Raw genomic sequence first — 14,411 nt, 5'->3', positions numbered from 1 at the left:
AAGTTAATTATATCCCGTACCCTGGTACAACTAATTCCACACTGTGACGTCTTAAACTTATATTTATATTTAGTGTTACATATATGGTGAAGGCCAAACATATTATATCTGGCTCATGCACATTTCTATACAAACTGTCGTTTCTAAGCCATTTGCAGGCTCAACAAGAGTTTCAAGACTTCACTTCAGAGAAGAAATGCATTGGTCTTATAACTGATACGTGCCAGTTTCTGCCTCACAAGACAGCATATCAGAATGGACGAGAAGTACTAATGCATGGATGTTATAAACTGAATGCACATTAAGTATGCAATGTTCAATGGGAAGATCTGGCGCTTCCTACGAAACTACTTGCTCAGTCATAGTTGTAAACATAAGAAAGAATAACAAAAAAAGGTTATAAAATAAAAACTATACGGGTGATAAGTAAATATGTCTGAAAACGTCCAGTAACAAACACAAGCTACTTGAGTGATATGTTTGGAGACGTCCAGAGACAAACACAAGCTACGTGAGTGATATGTTGGAGGACGTCCACTGACAAACACAAGCTACATGAGTGATATGTTTGGAGACGTCCAGAGACAAACACAAGCTACTTGAGTGATATGTTTGGAGACGTCCAGTCACAAACACAAGCTACTTGAGTGATATGTTTGGAGACGTCCAGTGACAAACACAAGCTACGTGAGTGATATGTTGGAGGACGTCCAGTGACAAACACAAGCTACTTGAGTGATATGTTGGAGACGTCCAGTGACAAACACAAGCTACGTGAGTGATATGTTGGAGGACGTCCAGTGACAAACACAAGCTACTTGAGTGATATGTTGGAGACGTCCAGTGACAAACACAAGCTACGTGAGTGATATGTTTGGAGACGTCTAGATACAAACACAAGCTACTTAAGTGATATGTTTGGAGACGTCCAGAGACAAACACAAGCTACTTGAGTGATATGTTTGGAGACGTCCAGAGACAAACACAAGCTACTTGAGTAATATGTTTGGAGACGTCCACTGACAAACACAAGCTACTTGAGTGATATGTTTGGAGACGTCCAGTCACAAACACAAGCTACTTGAGTAATATGTTTGGAGACTTCCAGAGACAAAAACAAGCTACTTGAGTGATATGTTTGGAGACGTCCAGAGACAAACACAAGCTACTTGAGTGATATGTTTGGAGACGTCCAGTCACAAACACAAGCTACTTGAGTGATATGTTTGGAGACGTCCAGTGACAAACACAAGCTACTTGAGTGATATGTTTGGAGACGTCCAGTCACAAACACAAGCTACTTGAGTGATATGTTTGGAGACGTCCAGTGACAATTACAAGCTACTTGAGTGATATGTTGGAGGACGTCCAGAGACAAACACAAGCTACTTGAGTGATATGTTTGGAGACGTCCAAAGACAACCACAAGCTACTTGAGTGATATGTTTGGAGACGTCCAGAGACAAACACAAGCTACATGAGTGATATGTTTGGAGACGTCCAGTCACAAACACAAGCTACTTGAGTGATATGTTTGGAGACGTCCAGTGACAAACACAAGCTACTTGAGTGATATGTTTGGAGACGTCCAGAGACAAACACAAGCTACATGAGTGATATGTTTGGAGACGTCCAGAGACAAACACAAGCTACATGAGTGATATGTTTGGAGACGTCCAGAGACAAACACAAGCTACTTGAGTGATATGTTTGGAGACGTCCAGAGACAAACACAAGCTACTTGAGTGATATGTTTGAGACGTCCAGTGAAAAACACAAGCTACGTGAGTGATATGTTGGAGGACGTCCAGAGACAAACACAAGCTACTTGAGTGATATGTTGGAGGACGTCCAGAGACAAACACAAGCTACTTGAGTGATATGTTTGGAGACGTCCAGTGACAAACACAAGCTACGTGAGTGATATGTTGGAGGACGTCCAGAGACAAACACAAGCTACTTGAGTGATATGTTGGAGACGTCCACTGACAAACACAAGCTACTTGAGTGATATGTTGGAGGACGTCCAGAGACAAACACAAGCTACTTGAGTGATATGTTTGGAGACGTCCAGAGACAAACACAAGCTACTTGAGTGATATGTTTGGAGACGTCCAGAGACAAACACAAGCTACTTGAGTGATATGTTTGGAGACGTCCAGAGACAAACACAAGCTACATGAGTGATATGTTTGGTGACGTCCAGTCAATAACACAAGCTACATGAGTGATATGTTTGGAGACGTCCAGAGACAAATACAAGCTACTTGAGTGATATGTTCGGAGACGTCCAGAGACAAACACAAGCTACTTGAGTGATATGTTGGAGACTTCCACTGACAAACACAAGCTACATGAGTGATATTTTTGGAGACGTCAAGAGACAAACACAAGCTACTTGAGTGATATGTTGGAGACGTCCACTGACAAACACAAGCTACATGAGTGATATTTTTGGAGACGTCAAGAGACAAACACAAGCTACTTGAGTGATATGTTTGGAGACGTCAAGAGACAAACACAAGCTACTTGAGTAATATGTTTGTAGACGTCCAGAGACAAACACAAGCTACTTGAGTGATATGTTTAGAGACTTCCAGTCACAAACACAAGCTACTTGAGTGATATGTTTGGAGACGTCCAGAGACAAACACAAGCTACTTGAGTGATATGTTCGGAGACGTCCACTGACAAACACATGCTACATGAGTGATATGTTTGGAGACGTCCAGAGACAAACACAAGCTACTTGAGTGATATGTTTGGAGACATCCAGTGACAAACACAAGCTCTTTGAGTGATATGTTTGGAGACGTCCAGTGACAAACACAAGCTACTTGAGTGATATGTTTGGAGACGTCCAGTCACAAACACAAGCTGCATGAGTTATATGTTGGAGGACGTCCAGAGACAAAGGCTACTTGAGTGATATGTTTGGAGACGTCCAGAGACAAACACAAGCTACATGAGTGATATGTTTGGAGACATCCAGTCACAAACACAAGCTACTTGAGTGATATGTTGGAGACGTCCAGAGACAAACACAAGCTACTTGAGTGATATGTTGGAGGACGTCCAGAGACAAACACAAGCTACGTGAGTGATATGTTGGAGGACGTCCAGAGACAAACACAAGCTATTTGAGTGATATGTTGGAGGACGTCCAGAGACAAACACAAGCTACATGAGTGATATGTTGGAGGACGTCCAGAGACAAACACAAGCTACTTGAGTGATATGTTTGAGACGTCCAGTGAAAAACACAAGCTACGTGAGTGATATGTTGGAGGACGTCCAGAGACAAACACAAGCTACTTGAGTGATATGTTGGAGGACGTCCAGAGACAAACACAAGCTACTTGAGTGATATGTTTGGAGACGTCCAGAGACAAACACAAGCTACATGAGTGATATGTTTGGAGACGTCCAGTCACAAACACAAGCTACTTGAGTGATATGTTTGGAGGACGTCCAGAGACAAACACAAGCTACTTGAGTGATATGTTTGGAGACGTCCAGAGACAAACACAAGCTACTTGAGTGATATGTTTGGAGACGTCCAGAGACAAACACAAGCTACTTGAGTGATATGTTTGGAGACGTCCAGAGACAAACACAAGCTACATGAGTGATATGTTTGGAGACGTCCAGTCAATAACACAAGCTACATGAGTGATATGTTTGGAGACGTCCAGAGACAAATACAAGCTACATGAGTGATATGTTCGGAGACGTCCAGAGACAAACACAAGCTACTTGAGTGATATGTTGGAGACGTCCACTGACAAACACAAGCTACTTGAGTGATATGTTGGAGGACGTCCAGAGACAAACACAAGCTACATGAGTGATATGTTTGGAGACGTCCAGAGACAAACACAAGCTACGTGAGTGATATGTTGGAGGACTTCCACTGACAAACACACGCTACGTGAGTGATATGTTTGGAGACGTCCAGAGACAAACACAAGCTACTTGAGTGATATGTTTGGAGACGTCCAGAGACAAACACAAGCTACATGAGTGATATGTTTTAAGACGTCCAGAGACAAACACAAGCTACTTGAGTGATATGTTGGAGGACGTCCAGAGACAAACACAAGCTACATGAGTGATATGTTTGGAGACGTCCAGAAACAAACACAAGCTACTTGAGTGATATGTTTGGAGACGTCCAGAGACATACACAAGCTACTTGAGTGATATGTTTGGAGACGTCCAGAGACAAACACAAGCTACTTGAGTGATATGTTTGGAGACGTCCAGAGACAAACACAAGCTACTTGAGTGATATGTTTGGAGACGTCCAGAGACAAACACAAGCTACTTGAGTGATATGTTTGGAGACGTCCAGAGACAAACACAAGCTACTTGAGTGATATATTTGGAGACGTCGAGTCACAAACACAAGCTACTTGAGTGATATGTTTGAAGACGTCTTCTGACAAACACAAGCTACATGAGTGATATGTTTGGAGACGTCCAGAGACAAACACAAGCTACGTGAGTGATATGTTGGAGGACTTCCACTGACAAACACATGCTACGTGAGTGATGTGTTTGGAGACGTCCATAGACAAACACAAGCTACTTGAGTGATATGTTTGGAGACGTCCAGAGACAAACACAAGCTACATGAGTGATATGTTTGAAGACGTCCAGAGACAAACACAAGCTACTTGAGTGATATGTTGGAGGACGTCCAGAGACAAACACAAGCTACATGAGTGATATGTTTGGAGACGTCCAGAGACAAACACAAGCTACTTGAGTGATATGTTTGGAGACGTCCAGAGACAAACACAAGCTACTTGAGTGATATGTTTGGAGACGTCCAGAGACAAACACAAGCTACTTGAGTGATATGTTTGGAGACGTCCAGAGACAAACACAAGCTACTTGAGTGATATGTTTGGAGACGTCCAGAGACAAACACAAGCTACTTGAGTGATATGTTTGGAGACGTCCAGAGACAAACACAAGCTACTTGAGTGATATATTTGGAGACGTCGAGTCACAAACACAAGCTACTTGAGTGATATGTTTGAAGACGTCCACTGACAAACACAAGCTACATGAGTGATATGTTTGGAGACGTCCAGTGACAAACACAAACTACTTGAGTGATATGTTTGGAGACGTCCAGTCACAAACAAAAGCTACTTGAGTGATATGTTTGGAGACGTCCAGTCACAAACACAAGCTACATGAGTGTACGTTTGGAGACGTCCAGTGACAAACACAAGCTACATAAGTGATATGTTTGGAGACGTCCAGTCACAAACACAAGCTACTTGAGTGATATGTTTGGAGACGTCCAGTCACAAACACAAGCTGCATGAGTTATATGTTTGGACACGTCCAGTGACAAACACAAGCTACATGAGTGATATGTTTGGAGGACGTCCACTGACAAACACAAGCTACTTGAGTGATATGTTAGAGGACGTTTACTTACAAACACAAGCTACATGAGTGATATGTTGGAGGACGTCCACTGACAAACACAAGCTACTTGAGTGATATGTTTGGACACGTCCAGTGACAAACACAAACTACATGAGTGATATGTTTGGACACGTCCAGTGACAAACACAAGCTACATTAGTGATATGTTTGGAGGACGTCCACTGACAAACACAAGCTACTTGAGTGATATGTTAGAGGACGTCCACTGACAAACACAAGCTACATGAGTGATATGTTGGAGGACGTCCACTGACAAACACAAGCTACTTGAGTGATATGTTTGGACACGTCCAGTGCTAAACACAAGCTACTTGAGTGATATGTTTGGACACGTCCAGTGACAAACACAAGCTACTTGAGTGATATGTTAGAGGACGTCCACTGACAAACACAAGCTACATGAGTGATATGTTGGAGGACGTCCACTGACAAACACAAGCTACTTGAGTGATATGTTAGAGGACGTCCAATGACAAACACAAGCTACATGAATGATATGTTGGAGGACGTCCACTGACAAACACAAGCTACATGAGTGATATGTTTGGACACGTCCAGTGCTAAACACAAGCTACTTGAGTGATATGTTTGGACACGTCCAGTGACAAACACAAGCTACTTGAGTGATATGTTGGAGGACGTCCACTGACAAACACAAGCTACATGAGTGATATGTTGGAGGATGTCCAGTGACAAACACAAGCTACTTGAGTGATATGTTTGGAGGACGTCCACTGACAAACACAAGCTACATGAGTGATATGTTGGAGGACGTCCACTGACAAACACAAGCTACTTGAGTGATATGTTAGAGGACGTCCAATGACAAACACAAGCTACATGAATGATATGTTGGAGGACGTCCACTGACAAACACAAGCTACATGAGTGATATGTTTGGACACGTCCAGTGCTAAACACAAGCTACTTGAGTGATATGTTTGGACACGTCCAGTGACAAACACAAGCTACTTGAGTGATATGTTGGAGGACGTCCACTGACAAACACAAGCTACATGAGTGATATGTTGGAGGATGTCCAGTGACAAACACAAGCTACTTGAGTGATATGTTTGGAGGACGTCCACTGACAAACACAAGCTACATGAGTGATATGTTGGAGGACTTCCACTGACAAACACAAGCTATTTGAGTGATATGTTTGGAGACGTCCACTGACAAACACAAGCTACTTGAGTGATATGTTGGAGGACGTCCACTGACAAACAGAAGCTACATGAGTGATATGTTTGGAGACGTCCAGTGACAAACACAAGCTACATGAGTGATATGTTTGGAGACGTCCAGAGACAAACTGAAGTTACTTGAGTGATATGTTTGGAGACGTCCAGAGACAAACACAAGCTACTTGAGTGATATGTTTGGAGACGTCCAGAGACAAACACAAGCTACTTGAGTGATATGTTTGGAGACGTCCAGTCACAAACACAAGCTACTTGAGTGATATGTTGGAGGACGTCCACTGACAAACACAAGCTACATGAGTGATATGTTTGGAGACGTCCAGAGACAAACACAAGCTACATGAGTGATATGTTTGGAGACGTCCAGAGACAAACACAAGCTACTTGAGTGATATGTTGGAGGACGTCCACTGACAAACACAAGCTACTTGAGTGATATGTTGGAGGACGTCCACTGACAAACACAAGCTTCTTGAGTGATATGTTGGAGGACGTCAACGCTGGCTGTGGGTTAATAGATCAATTTCTTAGAATCATTGTGCAGCGCAATAGCTTTAGATGCCATGCCAAGAAAAATGGCTGGGTAGTGAATTCAATAATTTTAACGCAATAAATTTTTTAAAAAATCAGGAACTGATAAAACTGCGGCACGTGTGAATTTTCCTGACGTTTGGGCGTGCTGACATGAGAGCTAGCAGAGTTGGTTTTAACAACTTGACCAGATAAACGTTAGCAAATCAAACCAATCTATTGCAATATCTCTCTATATATATGCCGAACTTTAAATGTCTGACTGACGGAATCATTCATCACTTATTCTTCCCCTACAGGTGGACGAACAATTACAATTGAACTTGTTTCTACTTCCTGTTCTACTTCCTGTTTGTTTAGTGTGCCTGCGCTCTGGTCTGTCGTATGGATGTCACGTGTTCTTGCCCGCTGCCTGTCCTGCGGCAGGTTTAAACTTGGATGTCATAAACTTCAATTTTGAGGCACGTCAGAAACATATTCGAATCAAAACTGAACAACTTTCTAGGTGGAAAAGGTTAAAGGTGAATTGTCTCCAAATAATAAAGCCGACACACAAATGTTAAATTTCTTAAAATGCGCAAACGAATACTTCCTTTTTTTTTTCAAGCACTCATGAACACAATTTGGTGCGTAACTCGCGTTGGACACTTTATAACAACAATCTTTTTTTTTTCCTTTCTTCCAACACTACGAGATAGCTGCATGAATGCACAAAGATAAGGGAACATTACATGAGCTAGCTCTACATCTTCATGTACTTCAGCCATCGGGTTAGGGTTTAGATTAAGGTTCTAGATCAAATTCTTTTATTCTAGAATCAAAATCTAGCTTCTGTTGGAAACTAGACTAGATCTAGATTATTCTAGATTCTAGATCTAGCTTAGACAAGTTGTCTGGTAACTTAGACTAGAGTGTTAGGTTAAGGTTCTATTCTAGATCTATTCTAGATATAGATATATTCTAGATCTAGATCAAATTCTTTCATTCTAAAATCTAATTCTAAATCTAACTTCTGTTTGGAACTAGACTAGATCTACTTAATAACTTCGTCGGGTTAGTGTTAGGTTAAGACTCCAAATCTAGATCAAATTCTTTAATTCTAAAATCTAATTCTAAATCTAGCTTCTTTCAGGAACTTGATCTTGATCTACCTGATTTTCTATTTAGTCTGTCTTTGTAGACTGCAATACTCTTGGTATTGTCAAATTATTCATTAGTACGTAGTGTCAATGTTATATTGACAACATGATTATATGAAACATACAATGATGACAGTGTAGAGCAATGCAAGTCTAGCTCTAGTTTTACAAACTATTCATCTCTACAAGCTATAGACCTAAATTCTACGGAACTGCTCAAGTCATAAGTTTCAAAATAAAATAAACTATGCCTTATGCACTTTTAGATCTAGAATCTAGTCAAATTTAGGACTAGACTGAGATCTACCCTTACAAACCTTCAATCTAGAATCTAGTCAAATCTAGGACTAGGTTGAGATCTACCCTTACAAACCTTCAATCTAGAATCTAGTCAAATCTAGGACTAGACTGAGATCTACCCTTACAAACCTTCAATCTAGAATCTAGTCAAATCTAGGACTAGGTTGAGATCTACCCTTACAAACATTCAATCTTGAATCTAGTCAAATCTAGGACTAGATTGAGATCTACCCTTACAAACCTTCAATCTAGAATCTAGTCAAATCTAGGACTAGATTGAGATCTACCCTTACTAACCTTCAATCTAGAATCTAGTCAAATTTAGGACTAGATTGAGATCTACCCTTACAAACCTTCAATCTAGAATCTAGTCAAATTTAGGACTAGATTGAGATCTACCCTTACAAACCTTCAATCTAGAATTTAGTCAAATCTAGGACTAGATTGAGATCTACCCTTACAAACCTTAAATCTAGAATCTAGTCAAATCTAGGACTAGGTTGAGATCTACCCTTACAAACCTTCAATCTAGAATCTAGTCAAATTTAGGACTAGGTTGATATCTACCCTTACAAACCTTTAATCTAGAATCTAGTCAAATTTAGGACTAGGTTGAGATTTACCCTTGACAAACCTTCAATCTAGAATCTAGTCAAATCTAGGATTAGGTTGAGATCTACCCTTACAAACCTTCAATCTAGAATCTAGTCAAATCTAGGACTAGGTTGAGATCTACCCTTACAAACCTTCAATCTAGAATCTAGTCAAATCTAGGACTAGGTTGAGATCTACCCTTACAAACCTTCAATCTAGAATCTAGTCAAATCTAGGACTAGGTTGAGATCTACCCTTACAAACCTTCAATCTAGAATCTAGTCAAATCTAGGACTAGACTGAGATCTACCTTAAAAACCTAGAATTAAGGACACATGTTGAAAAATGTAGATCTTAATAGTTTGTACGCCAATACTTGTCAATAGTATCAGGGCCGGCCTTAGGCATAGGCAAACTAGGCAGCCCCCTAGGGCCAAAGGTGGAGGCCTCGCATAAGACTCAAAACATTTTCTGTAGAGAAGAAACTTGCTCGTAGTTGAAAGAAACTCTTACGTTTCAGTTCTTATTTAGACCAAGAAACATGTCCAGCGGTTCTGGTGATGTACAAGAAGAACTCAAGGATCATACATATGCCTACACTTCCTGTGTACATTTTATGGACATTGACATCGATCCTATGTATGAGGTACGTAATTAGAATAGTTACAACCTAGTACTTTTATATCAACAAACTTATGCAAATAGTTTTTTTTTTACTTCAATTAATACATTCATGACTTACTCGGTCGTTGGTTTGCATCTCCAAACAGCTAGTACCATTAGCCGATGTAGGCGTATTAAATTCTGTATGAAATAAGCTTGAACACACTTGTTTTAAAACTATAACTTTTTATTTATAAATATACACAACTTCAACTTGAAAGTAGATCTATGTAGAGTTAAATGAAATGATAGTTTTAACAAATACTAACTCACTACAAATACACGTCCCTTTTGTATTCACTTGAATGACGCCACACCACATTGTGGTTTCATCGGAATCTCTTCAGCCTACACAACCAAACTATCTGCCCTTCTTTCTCCATAGTTAAAGCAGCAACCTGCACATACAGTCCATAACACTTTAGTAATTCTAAACATAGTTCCCGAAACGAAATTTGTTATAAAATTACAAGATATTTAGGATTCTAAAGTAATAATAGCTATCATGGATGGTTGTTTGGTCGTGTGATATGCGCTCTGGACTGTCGTCTCGATGTCCGGGTTCGAACCCCGCACACTGCTATTCCCTGCTGTCTCCGTGAGGTTTAGGCTTGATGTAATAATACGAAAAAAAAATTGTAAACGACAAATAAAATCCTCTTTGCTCGAGTTGTTAGTCTCCTTGTTTGTTTTAAATAAGCCTAGCAATAGTAATAATATTTAATTTGATATTTTATATGTCTTTAGGAAGTAGTTGAATATTCGGAGCCAGAATTTCATTTCAAATTAAAGCCAGTCAAAAGTAAAAAAAGATTAAAAGCTTCAACATCTAAGTCTGTATGTCTGACTAGCACAAAACCATCTTCATTTCGTAAGGTAAAATGACGTTATTATAAGTTCATCTGAAAATTGTACTACTAGATAAGATAAGATAAGATAATTTGTATTGATCCAATCAAATGGAAATTGTGTGACTACAATTGACTACCTCGGCGTAACTACTGTAACAATAACATTATAGATGCAAATACGAACAACATTCACACACCAAACACCTACACACTCACAACCAGCACTTTATGAATTTGACTTCTATATACTTCTCGATGACGACAGATGATCTTGTAACTCTCTGACCAACAGTGGGATGAAGGAGTTTTTAAATCTTTCTGTTTTAGTTCTAATGGAAAGGAGACGACCACTTCGTTCAGATCTTATGTAATAGTGGTTTAATGGGTGCAGGTTGTCTTTAAGAATCGAGAGTGTTTTGGAAAGGCATCTTTCATGGAAAAGCTCTTCAAGAGATGATAGATACTATATGTATAGATATATATTGGTTACCTACTTGTGCCATTGAAAGACATGGGGGTGAAACGTAAACTCAAAAGTCCTGATGAAAGATATTGATTTGTTTACACTGGGTGAACCACCTTGTGGTGCTAGCTAACATTCTTTGGTTAGGGTTAAATCCCCCCCCCACCCAATTATTCTTTCTACAATGAGCTACCGAAACATTCCGTCATAGAACCTGTATATACATTTAATACAAATCATTCATGTACTCAATTTAATTTTTTTTATCCTTTTAAAAATATGTATTTTAAGCTATTAACTTCATTTTATAACTACAGCTATCTTTGGAGATGCAAAGATTGGCATGTCAAAAAATTATGGAGGATCGATGTCATCCAGAAAATCATCGCTTATCGATTGAACTTCTTCAAGGTAAAGCTACGCTAGACAAACTCTAATTACAAGTCAAATTAGTCACACGGACGTGGCTGAAAAATACAAAATTCTGAAAATTAAATCCACATTTTCTATCAGATGAAAATCTCCCTTGACTCTCTCCCTTGACTCTCTCCCTTGACTCTCTCCCCCTCGACTCTCTCCCTTGACTCTCTCCCCCTCGACTCTCTCCCCCTCGACTCTCTCCCTTGACTCCTGTATAAAAATGTTTTGTAAAACGTTCTACACTTTTCGGTTGTTCCTTCAATGTTGAAGTCCAAACCTCCCCAAGGACGATGTTTCAATGTTGAAGTCCAAACCTCCCCAAGGACGATGTTTCAATGTTGAAGTCCAAACCTCCCCAAGGACGATGTTTCAATGTTGAAGTCCAAACCTCCCCAAGGACGATGTTTCAATGTTGAAGTCCAAACCTCCCCATGGACGATGTTTCAATGTTGAAGTCCAAACCTCCACAAGGACGATGTTTCAATGTTGAAGTCCAAACCTCCCCAAGGACGATGTTTCAATGTTGAAGTCCAAACCTCCCCAAGGACGATGTTTCAATGTTGAAGTCCGAACCTCCCCAAGGACGATGTTTCAATGTTGAAGTCCAAACCTCCCCAAGGACGATGTTTCAATGTTGAAGTCCAAACCTCCCCAAGGACGATGTTTCAATGTTGAAGTCCAAACCTCCCCAAGGACGATGTTTCAATGTTGAAGTCCAAACCTCCCCAAGGACGATGTTTCAATGTTGAAGTCCAAACCTCCCCAAGGACGATGTTTCAATGTTGAAGTCCAAACCTCCCCAAGGACGATGTTTCAATGTTGAAGTCCAAACCTCCCCAAGGACGATTGGGGGGGGGGGTTGGAACCTGGGACCATTAAAACGACCAAACGATAATCTAGCGCGTGTACTGCTTCTATATACACCAGTCCCAATTATGTTCAAGCTGCTTTCAGATGTGTGCTATGTACATCAAATTGACTGAATACCTACTTTCACTTTCCTAATTCATAATTAAAATCCTGAATAGTTCATCAAGTCAGTTTACTTTCTAATGAGGTTCAGAATGACTTAACTTGTACACACAATTCGAAGAACACTTTTATAGCAGGTCGTCTTGATGCTCTTGGGTTTGAACCCAGCCGTCTTGCGGGAGTTTCATGCTAGGATTTCATCATCTTCAATTCCGAGGCATATGTCAAGAATCGATACTATGACCTCATTCTACTTCTTTCTAGAAATGAGGGTCAGATGAAAGAAGAGACAGGAATAAGCAAGTGTTCATTATAATTAACCAATCAGAGAAAGAGGTTAGGAAAAAAGTCGCAAATGTCAATGTCTAGAAGGTTATAGCTAAGAGAAATATTTGGAACAGAAATTTCTAGAATTGTAGAAAAGACAATTTCAAAAAAAGGTATAAATTGGGTGACAGTTAGTCGAGGTCCTTGAGTTGTACCGTTCATAAGTTGGTTTAAGTCTTTAAGTACTTTATATCTTTGATGCCAATTATTAGTGAAAGTCAAGTTTAAGTGAAGAAGATAGATAAGCTTAGTATATATCTGAACCAAGAAGCTGAATTTATATCAACTTTTAAAAAAATAAATCCCTGATTTTTGTTTCCAGATAACTTGCAGTTACATGAAACACTGACATTTCTGGATTCCTGTTTGGTCCGTAAGAGAAAATCTCTTCAAACTGCAGTCTACAAGTCATGGCGCAATTTTAATCATTTGTATACTATCAACTCTGTGCATGTTCATCCTTTTTTTCTGCTTCCTGGTTTGGCTTTCATTTTTTGTTTAAACCTTTTTGAGATTTTAATAGATTACAATTTTTATAAGTCCCAGCAGTGAGACATTCCGTTGTCTTAACGTTAGACAACTCAGGTCTCAGGTAGTCCTAAAGATTCTGTCTCTAATTGACTGTTTGTATGTTTACCTCTAGATTCTTTAATTGATTGTTTGTATGTTTACCACTAGATTCGGTCTCTAATTGAAAATTCATATGTCCACCACTAGATTCGGTCTCTAATTGACATTATATATGTCTACCACTAGATTCGGTCTCTAATTGGATATCAATTCTGAGCTGGTAAAATTTGACTTTTGGTCTGGTCTAAATGAAATATCCACATAGAATGAAAGATGCAGAATCCTAAGTTTATCAAAGTAAAATGCACATTGTATATTTGGTACTTCAAATTTATTGAATAGGCTCAGAAAAATCTTATGTATATACATACCATAAGTACTGTAAATAAAAAAGTTCCCAGCTGTAGATCTAGTCAAATTATTTGATTAACCTTTGTTCGGTGGTGAAATGTCTAGAACACTTGTATTTTGATTCACATTGTTTAATAAAATTATTTTTTCCCATTTCGGAGTGTTCACATTTTTTTCACTTAATGATACTATTGGCTAAATCTAAATGTTTCTATTTTTGTTCTGTCGTCCTAGTAATGTCTTACTCAATAGACTGCTCTAATCAACTCGAATGTTATACTCTGTCCTAGTAATGTCTAGCTCAATAGACTGCTCTAATCAACTGGAATGTTATACTCTGTCCTAGTAATGTCTAGCCCAATAGACTGCTCTAATCAACTCGAATGTTATACTCTGTCCTAGTAATGTCTAGCTCAATAGACTGCTCTAATCAACTCGAATGTTATACTCTGTCCTAGTAATGTCTAGCTCAATAGACTGCTCTAATCAACTCGAATGTTATACTCTGTCCTAGTAATGTCTAGCCCAATAGACTGCTCTAATCAACTCGAATGTT

The 14,411-nt window shown here is 39.4% G+C and overlaps 1 protein-coding gene across 5 annotated transcripts; it reads left to right on the top strand.

The window, feature by feature from the left end:
• The first annotated feature begins 7,828 nt into the window (after window positions 1–7,828).
• Window positions 7,829–14,010, top strand: LOC106052425 (uncharacterized). Of its 5 annotated transcripts, none has more exons than XM_013207800.2 (5): window positions 7,829–7,975; window positions 9,759–9,884; window positions 10,649–10,777; window positions 11,533–11,626; window positions 13,257–14,010. In XM_013207800.2, exons 1-5 carry the CDS (start codon window positions 7,958–7,960, stop codon window positions 13,484–13,486), a joined length of 597 nt encoding a protein of 198 aa, XP_013063254.2. In that variant the 5' UTR covers window positions 7,829–7,957; the 3' UTR covers window positions 13,487–14,010. The 5 variants fall into 5 exon arrangements, with proteins under 5 accessions (XP_013063254.2, XP_013063256.2, XP_013063255.2 ...); XM_013207802.2 differs by having other exon boundaries at window positions 7,832–7,975; window positions 9,770–9,884; XM_013207801.2 differs by having other exon boundaries at window positions 7,837–7,993.
• Window positions 14,011–14,411: the final 401 nt, after the last annotated feature.

The sequence above is a fragment of the Biomphalaria glabrata genome, chromosome 6 (genome assembly GCF_947242115.1).
Source record: "Biomphalaria glabrata chromosome 6, xgBioGlab47.1, whole genome shotgun sequence".
Taxonomy (NCBI): Eukaryota; Metazoa; Mollusca; class Gastropoda; family Planorbidae; genus Biomphalaria; species Biomphalaria glabrata.
The sequence above is the reverse complement of the archived record's forward strand: the minus strand, read 5'-3'. Positions and strand labels throughout refer to the sequence as shown.